At 38.7% G+C, this 19,472-nt stretch overlaps 1 protein-coding gene across 2 annotated transcripts in view; it reads right to left on the bottom strand.

Moving 5' to 3' along the window:
* The window catches only part of RAB18 (RAB18, member RAS oncogene family), a 34,595-nt gene that overhangs the window by 14,651 nt on the left and 472 nt on the right, over positions 1-19,472 (bottom strand). For both annotated transcript variants that reach the window (XM_021064710.1, XM_003357752.3), the window contains exon 2: positions 14,550-14,605. In XM_021064710.1, coding sequence (XP_020920369.1) covers positions 14,550-14,605 — 56 coding nt within the window. The remainder of the gene's footprint in view (positions 1-14,549; positions 14,606-19,472) is intronic.

Here is a 19,472-nt window from a genome sequence, read left to right as displayed (position 1 = left end):
CCCTAAGCATACAGTTTCTTTGCAGGGTAACAAACACAAATCCTGTATATGAAATAACCCTGTATTCACCAGGTCTAGATAAAGAAATATGGCACACCATCTATACAAAAATATGGAATTATTTACATTTTACTCATACGGCTTACAAAACCCCAAAACTGGAGAAGATGTGGCCGAGGGAAATGGTCGGTTACTTGGGGCAGGTACTACATGAAGGGCATTGGTAGACATGACTTAGAAATCTCTGTCATCCCCACTCTACAGATCCAGCCTCAGGGTTCTTCAGAGAAAACAGAAAGAATGTGCTGATTTAAACACCTCAGACAACAGGCTCCAGGGCAGGCTGGCCTTTCTGCTAGCTACCAGCTAATCAGTCCACCCAGGCAAAGAACTCAATGTTCCCAGAACCTTTGTGTTCTCCTCCCCTCCGCCAATCTTTTTTCTGATTTTTGCATATCTTTCTTGGCAATCTAAGGGTTGTCTCTGCCACTTGTGTGACCTGCATGTCACTGTCTCCAAGACACTCTTCTGAAATATTAGATCTGAAAGCTACAAGATAACACCCTCAGGAACACATCAAGGTCAAGAGACAGGCAGCCTGAAGAGGCATCTCTTCTGCATGCAGACCCCTCAGTTCCTATTCATCCTCCCTTGGTTCCTTGGGTGACACTCATGTGTAGACTCATGCTTTAGAACTCTTAGATGCTCAAAACTTGGTTCTTCTGTTTTGCAAGTGGCTGTTAATTTCCCTTTATTAGTGGCAGCAGTAGGAATCTTTTTGATAAATTTGGTTTTTGCCAACTTCTCACTAAACTGGATTAACCTTTCTTTTCAACCTCCTCATATGGACGACAAGGAGCTCATAACAGAGGCAGTATGTTTAGGAAAAAAGCACTCCTGTGTTTCTTCCTCTAATCTGCAACACTGAACACTTCTGTGACCCAGTATGTAGAGTTTTTTCCACAGCATCCAGTTTTCTGACTCTTCAGCTGGGTGTTGTACAATTGAGTTCAGTTCTGAAACTATCAACCTGAAATCAAAGACACAGCTCACAGGGTAAAGGCACAGACCTACAAGATTGCCACACTTCCATTTCGGAGGCCAATCTCAACTCCAAATTGTGTTACCTGTGCTTCTGGCCAACTTAGAAATGAGAGGTTCCCATAATCCCCTCCTCAATTTGATTAATTTGCAACAGGAGCTCACAGAACTTGGGAAATCAGTTTACTTACTAGATTATCATCTTATTAGAAAAAGGATCCAACCCAAGAACAACCAGATGGAAGAGATGCACAGGGCAAAACCTGGAAAGGGCCATGGAGTGCCCATGTCCTCCCCATTTTCCTCAGCTTAGAATTTCTGTGGATGCTTCCTTCATGTACGCTTGACTGCTTAAATCATTTGTCTTGGTGATTAAACAAAATCTCCAGGAGTTCCTGTCGTGACTCAGTGGAAACGAATCTGACTAGTATCCAAGAGGACTCAGATCCGATCCCTGGCCTCACTCCATGGGTTAAGGATCCTGCATTGCCACAGGCACGGCTCACATCCCTTGCTGCTGTGGCTGCAGTGTAGGCTACAGCTCTGATTCGACCCCTAGCTTGGGAACCTCTATATGCTATGGATGCAGCCCTAAAAAGACCAAACAAACAAACAAAAAAATTAAATAAATAAATAAACAAAACCTCCAGCCCTCTCCCCTCCATGAAAGTGGGGGAGGTAGGGTAGGCCTAAAAGTTCCAATTCTCTTAATTACATGGTTGGTTCTGCAGGCTTTCCAGAAGTCTCAACATTAACAAACTCAGGAGTGGTTGAAAAAGACTCATTACGAGAAACAAAAGAGATCTTTATATCTCCTATAACTTAAGAAATCCAAGGGTTTTTAAGATCTCCGTGCCAAACACATATTTCTCATTATAAACCACAATTCAGGCAGATCTGTCACTTCAGCTTTTCCTTAGTTGTTCATTTGGGCTGGTATTTTTAATACAATATTTAATTCTATTCTGTTACAGCAATCTTTTCTTAGGCACACTTGCCTATTTTATGAAGGTTAAATTAGTTAAAAATAGATAATACAATCAATAAAACCTTTGAAAAAAAGCAATAAGTAAGACATGAAAATTTACCATACAGGAGTTCCCGTCGTGGTGCAGTGGTTAACGAATCCAACTAGGAACCATGAGGTTGCGGGTTTGATCCCTGGCCTTGTTCAGTGGGTTAAGGATCCGGTGTTGCCGTGAGCTGTGGTGTAGGTCACGCAGACTCAGCTCAGATCTGGCGTGGCTGTGGCTGTGGCATAGGCCTGCAGCTACAGCTCCAATTAGACCCCTAGCCTGGGACCCTCCATATGCCATGGGTGCGGCCCTAGAAAAGGCAAAAAAAAAAAAAAAAAAAAATTTACTGTACATAATATCAACTGTGCCTGTGAATGGGAAACCAGAGCATATCAATGGAATCATCTGCCTTATCAAAAGAAGAAAAAGCAATCAAGTGAAACTGACCTAGAACTAGCAAAGGTGGCTGTTAAAAACAATCATAACCGGAGTTCCCGTCGTGGCGTCGTGGCGCAGTGGTTAACGAATCCGACTAGGAACCATGAGGTTGTGGGTTCGGTCCCTGCCCTTGCTCAGTGGGTTAAGGATTCAGCGTTGCCATGAGCTGTGGTGTAGGTCGCAGACGCGGCTCAGATCCCGAGTTGCTGTGACTGTGGCATAGGCCAGCGGCTACAGCTCTGATTAAACCCCTAGCCTGGGAACCTCCGTATTCTGTGGGAGCAGCCCTAGAAAAGGCAAAAAGACCAAAAAAATAAAATAAAATAAAAACACGTGTATCAAAGGACACGAGCAAGAGTGGAAAAAAAAAACCTTGCAAAATGTGAGAAAATATTTGTAAATCAGGTACCTAATAAGAGATTAATATCCAAAACATATAAAGAATTCCTATAACTCAACAATAGAAAATCTTATTCAAAAATGGAGAATAGACACGTCTAATAATACACACAAATGGCCAATAAGCACATGAAAAGATACTCAACATCATTATCCATTAGAGAAATACAAATCACAACCACAATGAAATACTATTTCATATCCATTAAAAGAACTATTAAGAAAGAAAAAAAAAGTGTTGACAAGGACATAAAGAAATCAGAAGAAATTAGGAGTTCCCGTCGTGGCGCAGTGGTTAACGAATCCGACTAGGAACCATGAGGTTGTGGGTTCGGTCCCTGCCCTTGCTCAGTGGGTTAACGATCCGGCGTTGCCGTAAGCTGTGGTGTAGGTTGCAGACGCGGCTCGGATCCCGCGTTGCTGTGGCTCTGGCATAAGCCGGTGGCTACAGCTCCGATTCAACCCCTAGCCTGGGAACCTCCATATGTCGCGGGAGCGGCCCAAGAAATAGCAAAAAGACAAAAAAAAAAAAAAAGAAATTAGAAGAAATTAGAATACTAGTGCATTGATGACAGGAATATAAAATGGTGTAGTCACAGTGAACAACAGTTTAACATTTTCTCAAGAAGCTAAAAATACAAATACCATATAATGCTGCAATTCCACTCTTAGGCATATAGTCAAAACAACTGACAACAGGAACTCCAACGGATACTTGTACAACAATGTCCACAGCAGTATTATTCACAAAAGGCAAAAGCAACTCAAGTGTCCGTGGACAGATGAATGGATAAACAAAACGTGGTATACATACAATGGAACATTTTCAGCCATAAAATGAATGAAATTGCAATTCATTCATTCAGTTATAACATGGAATGAAATTCGGATATATGCTACAACATGGATGAACCATAAACATGTTATGCTCACTGAAGTAAGCCAATCACAAGAGGACAAATATTGTATGATTCTAGAAATATGCAATATCTAAAATAGGCAAATTCACAGGTAGAAGGTAGAAAAGGTTACCAAGGATTGAGTGGAAATGTGGAGCAGGGGTTATTGTTTAATTGGTGGAATTTCTGTTTGAAATGATGCAAAATTTCTGGAAATTAATAGTAGTGATGGTTGCAAAACAATGTGAACATACCTAGCACCACTGAATCATATACTTAAAAGTGGTAAAATGGTTAATTTTATATTATACATATCTTACCATCATAAAAAATAAAGAAGAAATTGAGAATCCTATATCTATGAAAGAAACTGCATCTGTGATTTAAAACTTTTCCATAAAAAAACTCCAGGCCCAAAATGAATTCTACTAAACATTTAAATAATCAATAAGCTCTCCCAGGAAACTGAAGAGGAATGAATACTTCCTCAGTCAATCTATGAGTTCTACAGTACCCTGATACCAAAACCAAAGACAATACAATTAAAGAAAACTAGAGACTAATGTCATTCATGAAAACCCTAGACAAAATTTTATCATAAGTAATACAACTGTGCATAAAAGAACCACCAAGGAGGTTATCTCAGAAATGAAAGGCTGATTTAACACTGGAAATAAAAACGTGGACGATATTAAGTTAAAAAAGAAACATATGATCATCTCAACAAATGTAGAAAATGCATTTAACAAAATCCAACATGCATTCCTAATAAAACCTTGCAGCAACCTATAAATAGAAGGAAACTTTCTCAACTTGAAAAACAGTATCTATGGGAGTTCCCGTCGTGGCTCAGGGGTTAACAAATCTGACTAGGAATCATGAGGTTGTGTGTTTGATCCCTGGCCTTGCTCAGTGGGTTAAGGATCCAGAGTTGTGGTCAGCTGTGGTGTAGGTCACAGACGAGGCTAGGATCCCGAGTTGCTGTGGCTCTGGTGTAGGCTGGTGGCCACAGCTCTGATTAGACCCCTAGCCTGGGAACCTCCATATGCCGCAGGAGCAGCCCTAGAAAAGGCAAAAGTACAAAAAAAAAAAAGAAAGAAAGAAAGAAAAAGGGTATCTATGAAAACATAGAGCTAAATCATGTTTAATGGTAAAAGACTGAATGTTTTCCCCTTAATATCAGGAACAAAACAAGGATATCAGCTCTTATCACTTCTAGTCAATATTGCACTAGAGGTCTTTAGCCAGCACAATAAACCAAGAAATAAATAAAAGGCATTCAGACTGGAAAGGAAGAATGCAGAAATCCAATGGAATCTGTGAGATTAAAAAAAACTCCCAGAACTGGAGTTCCTGTCATGGCGCAGTGGCTAACGAATCAGACTAGGAACCATGAGGTTGTGGGTTCAACCTCTGGCCTTGCTCTGTGGGTTAAGGATCCAGCGTCGCCATGAGCTGTGGTGTAGGTCGAAGAGGCAGCTCAGATCCCGCATTGCTGTGGCTGTGGTACAGGCTGACGGCTATAGCTCCGATTAGACCCCTAAGCCTGGGAACCTCCATACGCCGCGGGAGCAGCCCAAGAAAAGGCAAAAAAAAAAAAAAAAAAAAAAAAAAAAAAAAAAAACCTCCCAGAACAAATAAGCAAGTTTTGCAAGGTTGGTGGACATAAAATAAACATCTCTAAAAAAAAATCACTTGTATTTCTATATAACAGAAATGAACAGAGAAACAAAAAAATTTAATACCATCTTTAATAAAAACCTATGAAATACTTAGCGTATATCTGACAAAACATGTGAAAGTATATAACCACTCTGAGAGAAACTCTGGAAGAATTAAATGAATAGAGAGATATAAGTTGTTCAATGACTATAAAACTCAATATTGTTGAGGTCATTTCTCCCCAAAATGATCTACACAGATTCAGTACAATCCTAATAAAAACCCTAGCAGGCTTTCGTTTTTAAATCAACAAGCTCATTCTCTAATTCACTGAAACGCAGAGAAACTCGAAAAGCCAAAACAACCTTCAAAAGTAAAAAAGTGGGAAACTATATATTTGACTTCCTGATTTTTATAAAGCTACTGAAATCAAGAGAGAAGTACTGACATAAATAGCTAAATGGAGTAGAGCAGAGCCTAGAAATGGACTCAGCATACTTGGACAACTGACATTTTCATAAAAATGCAAAAGTTACTCAGTACAAAAAAGGCAATCTTGGGAGTTCCTGTTGTGGCACAGCAGAAACAAATCTGATTAGCATCCATGAGGATGTGGGTTCAATCCCTGGCCTCCCTCAGTGGGTCGGAGATCCAACGTTGCTGTGAGCTGTGGTGCAGGTCACAAACACAGCTCAGATCTCAAGTTGCTGTGGCTGTGGTGTAAGGCTGGTAGCTGTGGCTCTGATTTGATCCCTAGCCTTGGAAACTTCCATATGCCCCGGGTGTGGCCCTAAAAAGGAAAAAAAAAAAAAAAAAAAAAAGATGGTTTTGAAACAACCGTATATCCATATGCAAAAAAAAGGGACTTTGATTCATTTACTTTACAGTGTACTTAAAAATTAATTCAAAATGAATCAGAGATCTAATGTAAAATATAAAACTAAAACTTCCAGAGGAAAACACAGGAGAAAATCATGGCAACCATCGTTGAATAAAAGATATAACACTGAAATCATCATCCATAAAAGAAAAAACTGATAAGGTGAATTTCATCAAAATAAGTAACTTCTGCTCTTAGAAATAAACTATTAAGAGTATGACAAGAGGAGCCACAGACTAAAAATAAAAAAAATGTGCAAGCACATTTCATCTAGTAAAGGATTTTTACGAGAACACATAAAGAACTCAAAGTTGACCAATTAAAAAAAAATTTTTAAATGAACAAGATTTGGATACTTCACACACACATACAAAATATACACATGTAGACAGCAAATAACTTTAAAAGATATTCATTATCACGAGTCATTAGAGAATGCAAATTAAACCACAATGAGATCACCAATATTCACCTTTTAGGATGATTACAATTTAAAAGTCTGACCATACTAAGTATAATAAATGAGGCTATGGAAGAGCAGGAATTTTCGTATACTGTTAGTGGGAATGTAAAACGACACACCACATTATAAAAAAAATGGACAAACTGTTTTCCAAAGTTAAACATGTATTTACCATGTGATCCAACAATCCCATTACTGGGTATTACTCTAGAGAAATGAAAAACTCATCCTAAGAAAAGGCATACATACTCTACTCCATCTATAACACATTTTCAAAAAGACAAAACCATACTAGTAAAAAATACTGCTATCGACTCGTGACAGGAATACAATAGATAAAAATATTCTCTGAAAGAATAAATTACCACTGAACAAAACATTGTAAAATCTCTGCTTCTTCTCAATTTAAGATTTACTTAAATTGCTGCCAAGTCCAAGACTGATTTTGTAAACTGACCATGGGCTTTTAATATTAGTCTTTATTCAAAATATTTGTTGATTCCAAACAATATGGTACTGGCACAAAAAAAAGAAATATACAGAGTTCAGTGGAATAGGACAGAAAGGTGAGGTAAATCCACGCACCTATGGTCAATTCATCTATGCCAAGGGAGGCAAGAATATACAATGGAGATAAGACAGTCTCTTCAATAAGTGGTGCTGGGAAAACTGGACAGCTACATATAAAATAATAAAACCAGAACATTTTCTAACACCATATACAAAATTAAACTCAAAATGGATTAAAGACCTAAATGTTAGACCAGATGCTAAAAAACTCTTTGAGTAAAACATAGGTAGGACACTCTTGACATAAATCAAATCAATATTTTTTTTGATTCATCTCCTAGAGTACTGGAAATAAAAATTTTAAAAAATGGAAACTAATTAAACTTAAAAGCTTTCTGCATAACAAAGGAAACAATAAACAAAACAAAAAGGTAATCTACAGAATGGGAGAAAACATTTGCAAACAATGTAGCTGACAAGGGATTAATCTCCAAAACACATTGAGCTCATATAGCTCAATATCAAAAAAAAAAAAACCACTCAATCAAAAAATGGGCAGAAGATCTAAATAATTATTTCTCCAAAGAAGACATACATATGGTCAACAAAAGGCAGCACAGGAAAAGATGCTCCACATCACTAATTATTAGAAAAACACAAATTAAAACTACAGTAAGATATCACCTGGTCAGAACGGCCATCATCAAAAAGTATACAAATAATAAATGCTGGAGAGGGTGCAGAGAAAAGGGAACCCTTCTGCACTACTGGTAGGAATGTAAGCTCTTAAAACTACGTAGAAAGCAATGAAAAATAGCCTATCAAAACCTATGGGATGCAGTAAAACTTGTTCTTAAAGGCCCTCTTTATTAAAGAATAAAGATTAGGAGTTCCCGTCGTGGCTCAGTGGTTAACAAATCCGACTAGGAACCATGAGGTTGTGGATTCAATCCCTGGCCTTGCTTAGTGGGTTAAGGATCCGATGTTGCCATGAGCTGTGGTGTAGGTCACAGATGCGGCTCAGATCCCGAGTTGTTGTGGCTCTGGCTCTGGCGTAGGCTGGCAGCTACAGCTCCAATTAGACCCCTAGCCTGGGAACCTACCTCCACATGCCATGGGAGCGGCCCTAGAAAGGCAAAAAGACCAAAAAAAAAAAAAAAAAGAATAAAGATTAGGAAGAAAAGAACTATATATTTTTTTTTTTTTGCCATGCCCACAGCATGTGGAAGTTTCCAAGCCAGGGACCAAACCCATGCCACAGTAATGCTCCAAGCGGCTGCAGTGACAACACCAGATCCTTAAGCCACTGTGCCACAAGAGAACTCCGAGAAGATACCTTAATACTTATTCATCTTAAGAAACTAACAAAATAAACCAAAATAAAAGTAGGAAGGAGAAAGAGGGAAGAAATAAAGCAATTCCTCAAACATTACTTGACTGTCCTAAGAAACTAGAAAATCTGAAGGGCTGAAATGGTAAAGAAAGTATCAGGATGAGACCGACCCAGAGGAAATGTAACCTTTACAGAACAAATAACTGCAACAGTATTTAAGTGAGCAAAGACAATTTAAAAAGATGGAAAGCCCCTTCATTTAATAAACCAGTACAGCTATAATACAAAGCTCTGATTTTTTAAAAATATAAAAAAGGAGAGACCATCTTATGTATAAAAATAGATACAAAAACTCTATTAAATAGTCAAGAGAATCCAGAAATATGTCAGACAAGATGAGTGAAGACTTATCTAGGAAGGCAAGGACATCTCAGCATAAAAAGGTCTATCAGCATGAAAAGGCATATAAAATCACAACCTTTCCTAATAAAGAGAAACAATTTATATATGATGAAGACCATTTATCATTATTCTAAATAAAGAAATGCAGAGCCATTTTTATTGCTTTGTTCCATTTTAAATGTTTACTAGAATGAAATTATATGAGATAGTTCTACTTTTTTTTTTTGGTCTTTTTGTCTTTTCAGGGAGCACCCGTGGCATATGGAGGTTCCCAGGCTAGGGGTCGAATCAGAGCTACAGCTGCCAGCCTACACCACAGCCACAGCAACGGGGGATCCAAGCCGCATCTGTGACCCACACCACAGCTCATGGCAACATCAGATCCTTAACCCACTGAGCTAGGTCAGGGATCAAACCCGCAACCTCATGGTTCCTCGTCAGATTTGTTAACCACTGAGCCACAATGGGAACTCCAGTTCTACTTTTATCTGAATTATCTCACATTCCCAAATGTTTTAACAAGTTTATGTAATGGCATTGAAGAAGATGTATAAACTACCTTCCATTTTAATTAAATTATCTTTTTGTGAAGGAAGCCCAAACTATAAGGTAACTTGTGGATGGAACAGATTTGATATCTGTCCTCTGAAGCCAAAGAGCCATTGGTATTTTTAAAAAACTTACCAAGGGAGTGACATGACTCAATGATCTAAGTCAACCAACAACAGCCTAACTTTAGTTGAAATGTATCAACCCTCAAAAAACACCTTCACATATTTTAAAAATTATAAGTCTTGCAGATTAAGAAATATCTCGTGAGCCTGTCTTCATTTGAGAACCAGTTTTAAATTTTCTAATTTTTTATTTGGAAAAAGGTTTACTTAAAGCACTGTTTTTATATTCAAAGGCTACTTAAAGAAGGTAAATTTAAAAAAACAAAAAGCATGAAGTAAATTTAGCCTATTTAATAAGACTATATAAAGTTAGTGTAACTACTTTCTATAAGGATTCTAACAACCATGCTTAAATTTTAACCAATTGTATCTATGCAGCTGAGTAAGTACCTCAGACCTGATTGAGTACCATCATACGGCCTGGCTATAGCAAGAAGAGAAACCTAAGGCCTTCCCCCCACCCCCACCCCAGCTACCCCCCAACATTCCCATGTAACAAATAAAAATCTGGTCAAAATATTCTTACAACTTTGTATGTATTTATACATTTATTTTTGTCAGAAATGTTACCTTGGATCATATCATTAAATATTGGTTGTATTTCATTATGTTTCTTCTTCTGAAGCCTCAAAAAGACATGTAATTCCTTTTCTGATTTCCCTAAATATCACTTTCTTGCTCTAAACTCTTTATTGTGTTTTCCAATCTTTACCGTCCCTTGTAACCAATTTCCCCTTCATTTCAGTGATGGTTTTATTTTCTTATTTATTCTTCTTTCCACTCAATCAGTTCATACTGCGTCTTCTCATGTAGTCATACTATGTCTTTCCTGACCTCTTACGTCACTGTTTAGTGCTCTCAGTGCTAAATATTTCCACTAAGGGTCTTAAATTCATGGCAAAATGTTTGGTTCTATTTTCATCTTCTTTACAGCAATATTTTTTTTCTGATGAGTCTTCTTCACTTGTTCTTTTTCTGTTTCTTTCTTCCTTTTCGATTCTTGAATGGTGGTAGTGGCCTTGAGCTGGATTCTCTTTGCTAAGTCATTGTTGAAAGTGCTGAGCTGTTCCTGGACAAGGTATTTGCAGGAGGTTCATGCAGAAGGCCACAGTGGCTCAGTTCTGCACCAGCAAAATTTTGTCTTCATTCAGGATTTTACATGAGAATCATTTAGTTTTTTACTTCTCAACATCCAAAGAAGATAGGCAGCCTTGAGGTTTTTCACAAGGCAAAGGCATCTCCTCCACTGCTACAGAGATGGACAAATTCAAAAATGCTTGTCTAGGAGTTCCCATCATGGCTCAGTGGTTAACAAATCCAACGAGGAACCATGAGGTTGCGGGTTCAATCCCTGGCCTTGCTCAGTGGGTTAAGGATCTGGCGTTGCCGTGAGCTGTGGTGTAGGTTGCAGGCGTGGCTCAGATCCCGAATTGCTGTGACTCTGGTGTAGGCAGGTGGCTATAGCTCCAATTAGACCCCTAGCCTGGTAACCTCCATATGCCGAGGGAGTGGCCCTAGAAATGGCAAAAAAGACCAAAAAAAAAAGCTTGTCTATGTGACTCCTTGTTTAGCTTCACTTCCCCAACTTCCTATGATCAAACCAGATGGAAGGAAACTCCTGCCATTAGCTTAGAAAACCTGCTTTGCTTTTAAAAACAAGAGATCAGGTTGTGCATTTCAGAGGGGGCCTCTGAGTTCCACAAAGCATCTCTTGCTGGCTCCAAGCTCTGCAGCTGTGGCATCCTCTCCACTTCTTTCCACGGGAAGCCTGCTTAGTCTCCACTGCTCTGGCAGCCATTCCACATATTCTTCGACTTGGTGTTTAGCTGCCTTCTAGTACAGTGATCATCGGGTTTGTGATTTAATTTTCCCCCTTTTTATTAGTCAACTGCCAGAAAGCGAAAGAAGAAAATGTCAACTTTATATGGTACCATCTTCGAACTCAAAATCCAATAATTACCTTAAAAGAACATTTCACGGAGTTCCCATTGTGGCTCAGCAGCCACAAACCCGACTAGTATCCATGAGGTTGCAGGTTCAATCCCTGGCCTTGCTCAGTGTTACCATGAGCTGTGGTGTAGGTTGCAGACTTGGCTCAGATTCCGAGATGCTGTGGCTGTGGTGTAGGTTCACCCCTAGCCTGTGAACTTCCATATGGCATGGGTGTAGCCATAAAAAGTCAAAAAAATAAAGATTATTTTATACACGACAGAAACTTGAGTGTCTCACTATATTACTTAAAGATAAAGGTGTGCTTTCCTCACTATTACACTGCAAGGTAAATGCTAATTTCCCACAAACCACTAATTTTCATAAGGCCATAAAGAACTGAGCTAATTATTTTTCTTTCAAAAACTCACGTGTATACTGGTTATAACCTAGGGCAGAAAACTGTCTGATGCCAAAATGTAAAAGATTCTAAGACCCAGGGCCCACTGGGGGAACAAATTATGTATATTCTCATCAGTATGCTGCAATCTTAGTATTTGCTCTTAAGGCAAAGTCTTTTCAGGAATAAAGACAACACATGATCTGACATTCTGCAAGTCCTCAACTACATTTGGTTTCAAATGAAGACAGTTTATATTATATATAAGGCCATTCCCTTAGTAAAAATATTACTTCTAGACAAGCTTATTTTTCTGCCAGTTACTGTTCTATTCCCTGCTTATCCAATACCAGGTATGTTCTGAGCAAAATCAAGTTTTAATAATTGTTTTAAAGAAACAAATAGGAGTTTCCGTTGTGGCGCAGCAGTTAACGAAAACGACTAGGAACCATGAGGTTGTGGGTTCGACTCCTGGCCTCACTCAGTGAGTTAAGGATCCGGCGCTGGCAAGAGCTGTGGTGTAGGTTACAGATGTGGCTTGGATCTGCCATTGCTGTGGCTGTGGCGTAGGCCAGTGGCTACAGTTCTGATTAGACCCCTAGCCTGGAACCTGCATATGCCGCAGGTACCCGCACTATAAAGACAAAAGACAAAAGACAAAAAAAAAAAAAAAAGCAGCAAATAATATAGATGCACAACCAAATTAAAACAGATTTTTGAATTACTAGTGTTTTAAATGATTCCCTTTTACACATAAATCTGTAGATATTAATATATTGTAGAAAAGCTAACACCTAATATAGTTTATTGAACAATTAGAGGCACCATGAATTCATAGTAACAGGAAGTAACAGAGAAGAGCTCGTACTTACAGAATTCTAAATAAAAAAAAAAATGGAAATGGAAGGATGGAATTTGAAAAACCACCTCTTGACAATCACCATAGCTGGAATGACAGGATGACACTTCACAGTGGAGAAGCTTGGTGTACGTCACCTTAGGAGCCAAAGTCCCACTACCAGTACTGGTACCAATACACACTATGCTCTGATAAGCACTTCTGAGGAATCCCTGCCCAAAATGCACAACCTGAATCTAACCATGAGGACACATTGGACAAATGCAAAATAATGGACCTGTATATGCTCTTCAAAAATGTCAAGACCAATAAATAAACAAATTTTTAAATAAACAACCAAACATGTCAAGGCCATTAAAGACAAAGAAAGGATGAAAAACTGTTCAGATTAAAAGAGACTAAAGAAAAAGGACAACCACGTTCAATGTGTGATCCTGGGCCAGAAACATTAAGACATCAGTGGGACCACTGATGAAATCTGTCTGTACACAGGAGAACTGCATCTATGTATATTTAGGAAATACACATTAAAGAACTTAGGGGTTAAAGACATCAAAGATATTGTCTGCAATTTTTTCTCAAGCAATATTAAAAAAACAAGAATACTGCATATACGTACATATAGAGAGAATGATAAAGCATATGTCATAAATATTAACATGTAGGGGATTTGAGTAAGATATACAAGAATCTTTGAACTAATTTTACAATTTTTCTTTTGGTGTGAAATTATTTAACAATAAAAAGGGGGAAAGTCAAGCCAATTAATAGAAACACTTTATTTTTCCTAATAATAATACCAGAATCAGCTGTACTACATTCTACTCATCAGCCATGTAATTTTAGAGCTGGAAGAAAAATGTATTCTCTCACCCAAATTCCTAACTTGCAGATGAAGACAATGGAGTTAGAGACTTGCTCAAGATGATAACATTCAAGGCAGAGCCAAGAGTTATCATCCTGCTCTGACTCAGCTCCTTCTATTACTGCAAGCTGTCTCTTGTATCTGTACATTGTCATCTGCTCCCTAAACACGTGATATCCAAATATTTAGCTCTATCTTCCCATATATGCTAATAAGCTGGTGTGTCAAACCACTTTCAGGCAATCTAAATTACATTTTTAAAAGGCATTTAGGTATTACTCTTCTAACAATCTTTAATAACTAATATCGATAAATATGTTGAGTTCAGAATACATGCCAGATCCTTCATCGAATCCTTAAAATACAAAGTTAACACACTCCATTGTTGGTGATACTGCTGGTCCAGTACGATGGAGACAAAGTCTGTATTATTGATCATTATAACCCACCTCTCAGGACAGTGCCTGTTACACAATAAACATTCAAATAACTGTATGCTGCTAAATAAAATACAATCCATAGACAGGAATGCATATACAGATAATTATAATCAGAGTTAACAAAATACTATGACACAACAGAAAAGGAAGCTATTTTCGCTCGGTTAGCTCTACAAAGGCTTCAGAAATTTAATGACAATGAAGTTAAGACTTGAAAGACAAATAAGATTTCAACAGGCATAGAAGCAATGGGGTAGTGAGAGGATGGGTAGGGGGAGTTAGATAAAACAGCCCAAAGGCAAGAAAATACTCAAATTTTCTTTTTAAACACAGGCTTACCTATTGTTGCTGCAAGTTCTGGATCAAAAGTATCATCTGTGAACCTCAAGAGCAGGCTAAAAGAGATTTAAAAAGACAGATTAGGAATTTGGCTTTTCCTTCTAATCATTTGCTAAATGTTCATGATTGTCATATTTTTGTTACAAGTTAGATGCAGATAAGAACAGCTGATGTAGGGAGTTCCCGTCATGGCGCAGTGGTTAATGACTCTGACTAGGAACCATGAGGATGTGGGTTCGATCCCTGGCCTTGCTTAGTGGGTTAAGGATCTGGCGTTGCCGTGAGCTGTGGTGTAGGTCACAGACGTGGCTCTGGTGTAGGCCGGCAGCTGCAGCTTCAATTGGACCCCTAGCCTGGGAACCTCCATTTGCCACAGGAGCGCCCTAGAAATGGCAAAAAGACCAAAAAAAAAAAAAAAACCCCCAAAAAACAGCTGATGCAGTCTGCTCCTGGAAATACTGACCCAATGCAGGTATATGCAGAGGAATTAAATTTTTGGAAAGGCAATTAAAGAATCCCAAGAGCAAAGCAGTTTCCTAGAAAATATATTCCCCATGCTCCCTGCTCAATTTCCCAAGTGTGAAAATAATTGTGTGGGTTTTTTAAAAACTGTATTGGTATGCCCTCCTGAGAAAATGATATTAGCAACGTGTCACACTTTAACTGACATGGACTAAAGGGGCAAAAACAAGTCTCTTGGAATGCAACAAATTAATTTTTTTTTAATTCTGATGCAAAATCCACTGTGAATTGAAGTCAAAACAGAAAAGTGTGGAGTTCAGCATCCTGAAACAAGTAGTAAAACCATTGCCTAAGTGGAAAGAAGAGACACAGTAAAGAGTGAAGGCAGAAAGGTGATGGGATGGCCAGAGTAGGTATCCTCTGGCAAATGCCCAGAAAGGTATGTGAAATCAAGCAGCCAACAGGGAGCTACCCAAAGCTTTCAAAGAAAGGAATGGCAGGAACTGCTCTGCATTTTGAAAAGTTAATGCTAGCACAAAAAAAAAAAAAAAAAAAAAAAAAAGGCAAGAAAATCAACAAAAGACAACTGCCATGATTATAGTTAGGAGATAATGAAGGACTAAGCCTAGAAAATGGTAAAGAAATTAGAAAGGAAGGCGTGAAATGCAAGGAAAATACACCATAAGAGTATTCCAAGATTTTGGCTCCCAGGATTATTTTAATATAAGGCAGAAGCGTCAATTACTAAAAGCTCTTCAGAAATAAAATCTAAGCTTTTGTTAAAGCCCAGGATTTGTAAAATTAATCAATCTCCTTCCCATTATCTCCTAAGGAGGACAAAACTATTCTATTGACCTGTCTGCATTAATAAAAATCAAGGCAATAGCTATCACACATCTTAATTGCAGGAAAGAAATGTATGAAAACTTCCATACATTGTAATTACTGCTTCTAAAGATTTCTTTTTTTTGTCCAGAGGGTATATACTGCAAAACATAATGACCTCTTAATAGTTTCCAAACCCATTGTCATTAATTCTGTTTGAAGGATTAACTCTCCCTTTCCTGGTTTTGCTTTTTGTTTATCATAAAACCAGCACCACAAAAGCAAAGTAAAACATAAGAATCAAATTGTAGATTTTTCTACTTAACACTGAACCCTCTTGCCTATAATTTTACTTAGCTCCAACATGCAATTACGTGACATGCAATTAGGTGACAGCACTAATAAACAACTTAAAAGACAACTCATAAAGATTTTCTTGGAGTTCCTGTCGTGGCACAGCAGAAACGAATCCAACTAAGAACCATGAGGTTGTGGCTTCCATCCCTGTCCTTGCTCAGCAGGTTAAGGATCTGGTGTTGCCGTAAGCGGTGGTGTTGGTTGCAGACACAGCTCAGATCCCAAGTTGCTGCGGCTGTCGTGTAGGCCAGCAGCTATACCTCCGATTGGACCCCTAGCCTGGGAACCTCCATATGCCAGGGGTGCAGCCCTAAAAGGCAAAAAACAAAACAAAGACTTTCATCTCTCCCCAACATTAAACTTTAAATTAATGAAAGTAAAGATTTCACTAAAAATCTCAGTGGCCCACAAATGAAGAGTAGAAAAGGTATGTATATACTTGATCACCTGAGAAAATATTACACAACTGTGTAGTAATAACAGCATAATAATAATGTAATACCAATGGTACTGACTATCACTTACTGAATGTCAGCAACATGCCAGACAGGGGGCCAAGGGTTTTCTTACATAATTGCTAATCCTTACAACATCGCTTGTCATTAATGGTATTTTGTCAGGAAAGGCAAGGGAATTGGTCTGGCGGAAAGGAACAAATTTTAACACAGGCCCTGGGTATTAGGCAGCAGATCTTAGCCAGTGGTGCACTGTTAGCTGGAAATCTAGTCTAAATTCTACGTATGCATTTTTCCAGGCAGGGAGTCTATTTCTCTATTAGATTTTGAAAGGAATCCACAACCTGAAAATGACCAAGAACCATGCTCTAATGGACATATGTTTAAGTTTTCATATTTTCAAAGTTAAAACAGCAAAATATTCTCTATGCAGAGCAATAGATGGAGGGAGTAACTACCACCATTCCACTTGGAGACCAAATTTATAACTCATCAGTGTCATTATGATGAATCTTTATTTCTTAATTTACAAATGAAACTGGCCGAAAGGATGGGGATATAAGGGGCACAGGAGGGACAGCAATTTAGGTAGCAGAAAGTCTCTATAACCCCTTCCAGTTTCTGAAACACCATGCTACTTCTTTACTCGTCTAGATTCAAAGAAACAATCTTATAAATTTAAAACTAGATAGGGGCTGAGAGATTTCTTCTTCAACCTCACTTTTCAAATAAAGAAATGAAGGCCTAGAGAATTCCAGTGTCACACACAAGGTCACACAAGTAGCGGCAACAAGTTTCATAATTCTTATCTCCTGGCTGTTCTCACACATGCTTGTTATACTCCAAGTACAAAATAAACTTGAAAAATAACCCACTAACTTGAATGAGTTAGGACATTCTTTGCTGTGCAATGATTTTTCAACACAAGTAATATCTCACCTCCACTAAGTCTAGATCAAAAAGGAAAAAGAAACAGGAGTTCTCTTAGTGGCCCAGCAGTTAACAAACCCAACTAGTATCCATAAGGATTAGGGTTCCATCCCTGGCCTCACTCAGTGGGTTAAGGATCTGGCATTGCTGTGAGCTGTGGTGTAGGTCCCAGACTTGGCTCTGATCCTATGCTGCTATGGCTGTGGCGGAGGCCAGCAGCTGTAGCTCCAAGTGGACCCTAGCCTGGGAACTTCCATATGCTGTGGTGTGACCCTAAAAAAAGAGAGGGAGAAAGAGAGAAAGAGAGAGAGAGAGAGAGAGAGAGAGAGAGAGAGAGAGAGAGAGAGAGAAAGAAAGAAAGAAAGAAAGAAAGAAAGAAAGAAAGAAAGAAAGAAAAAGAAAAGAAAGAAGGAAAATAGAAACAATAGGTTAGATCAACCCTGTAAGATTATATCCGTAACAAATGTTTTCGTTTTTGTACTAACTCGCCTTAAAAAGCACAGGCTTCTAAAGTCATTTATTTTCACCTTATCCAAAAAGGTAAGTGGTTAATGTTGTTTTTCCACAGCCTATCACATACACCAATAATATATATCCACCTAGAAAAATGAGCCAACTTTCTCCCTAAATGCAACCCTTTCTTCAAAGAGGTAATGGTGTTAAAATTTTGTCATAATTAGTCTCCACCAAGTTTTGAGAAAAAGTTTGGAGCAGATTAGATCCAAGTACGTTTTTTTGGGGGGAGGGAACCATGGAAACCAATAAATCCACTTAACAGATCTTACTCTAGAGGGAGAACTTGAATTATGTAAACACGGCACCTCCAGTTAACCTTTACCTAACTTTTTAAACCCTCAAACACAATACACAGAGGTTATGAAAATGATTTTATTCAGCCCTTTAATACACACAGACATGCAGAAATCATACTATTTTGTTAACCCATGGTGTTTCATATTCTTTGCTATGTACAAATCCCTCACTCTTAATATTGTGTACATTAAATGAGGAAAACCATGAAAATGTACTGCCATGTTTTAAAAGTTTATGAAGTTCAGAACATATTACAGAAAAGATTTCAAATCTTCAAATATCTAAAAAAGTAAGACTTTACGAAGTGGTCTGAAAGCTGTTTATCAGCAAGTACAGCTAAAATACGAAATTGCTTACAGCTTCTGGAATTTGAATATTATTTAAAGATCAAAGCCGCCTACAACACAACTTACTCTTTTATCAGATGGCAAGGATTTTAACTTCACCTGGAGAACTGTTCTAAGACCAGGGTGATATCACAACCTCTCCTGCAACACCCACGAGGCTCCAGATCTCCAGGGGCTTCTTATACTCAACTCTAACTATAGCCAACATTACTTTCCCCCAAGAAAGGGCCGAGAAAGAAAACACACATAGTCTTGTGTTGTTTTATCTCTATATGATGTGGCAGAAGGAGAAGTAACAAGAACACTCGATGTTTAGAAGTGGCCCACAGTTTACGCTCTAGCATCTTAGCCGAAAGTGAATTACTCAAGTAGTCAGAAGACATGAGTTCTTTCACAGCTGACTCATTTAACAAAAAAAAAAAAAAAAAAAAAGCGGCCGCGGAATGTCACCTACGGCGTCACGAAACTTCCTGTGTAGAACACTACGTATTCAGAGAAAGCCCGACAGAAATCTCTCCGTGGTTTAGTGACAACTCTCCACTCGCGCGGTGACAGGCAGCCTGAGCCCGGACGGGCCGAGCGAGGCCTCGGCCTCGGCCGGACTCGGGCCCACACCCGCCCGCCACGCCCTGGGCGCCTCGGCAGCAAACCCGCCGGCCGAGTGGCGCCGTCCGAAATGCTTTCCTCTGGGTGCACAGGAAGAGAAGCGACAGAAGCCGGCCCGGCGGAGGCCG

This window comes from Sus scrofa, chromosome 10 (genome assembly GCF_000003025.6).
Source record: "Sus scrofa isolate TJ Tabasco breed Duroc chromosome 10, Sscrofa11.1, whole genome shotgun sequence".
Classification (NCBI taxonomy): domain Eukaryota; kingdom Metazoa; phylum Chordata; class Mammalia; order Artiodactyla; family Suidae; genus Sus; species Sus scrofa.
The sequence above is the reverse complement of the archived record's forward strand: the minus strand, read 5'-3'. Positions and strand labels throughout refer to the sequence as shown.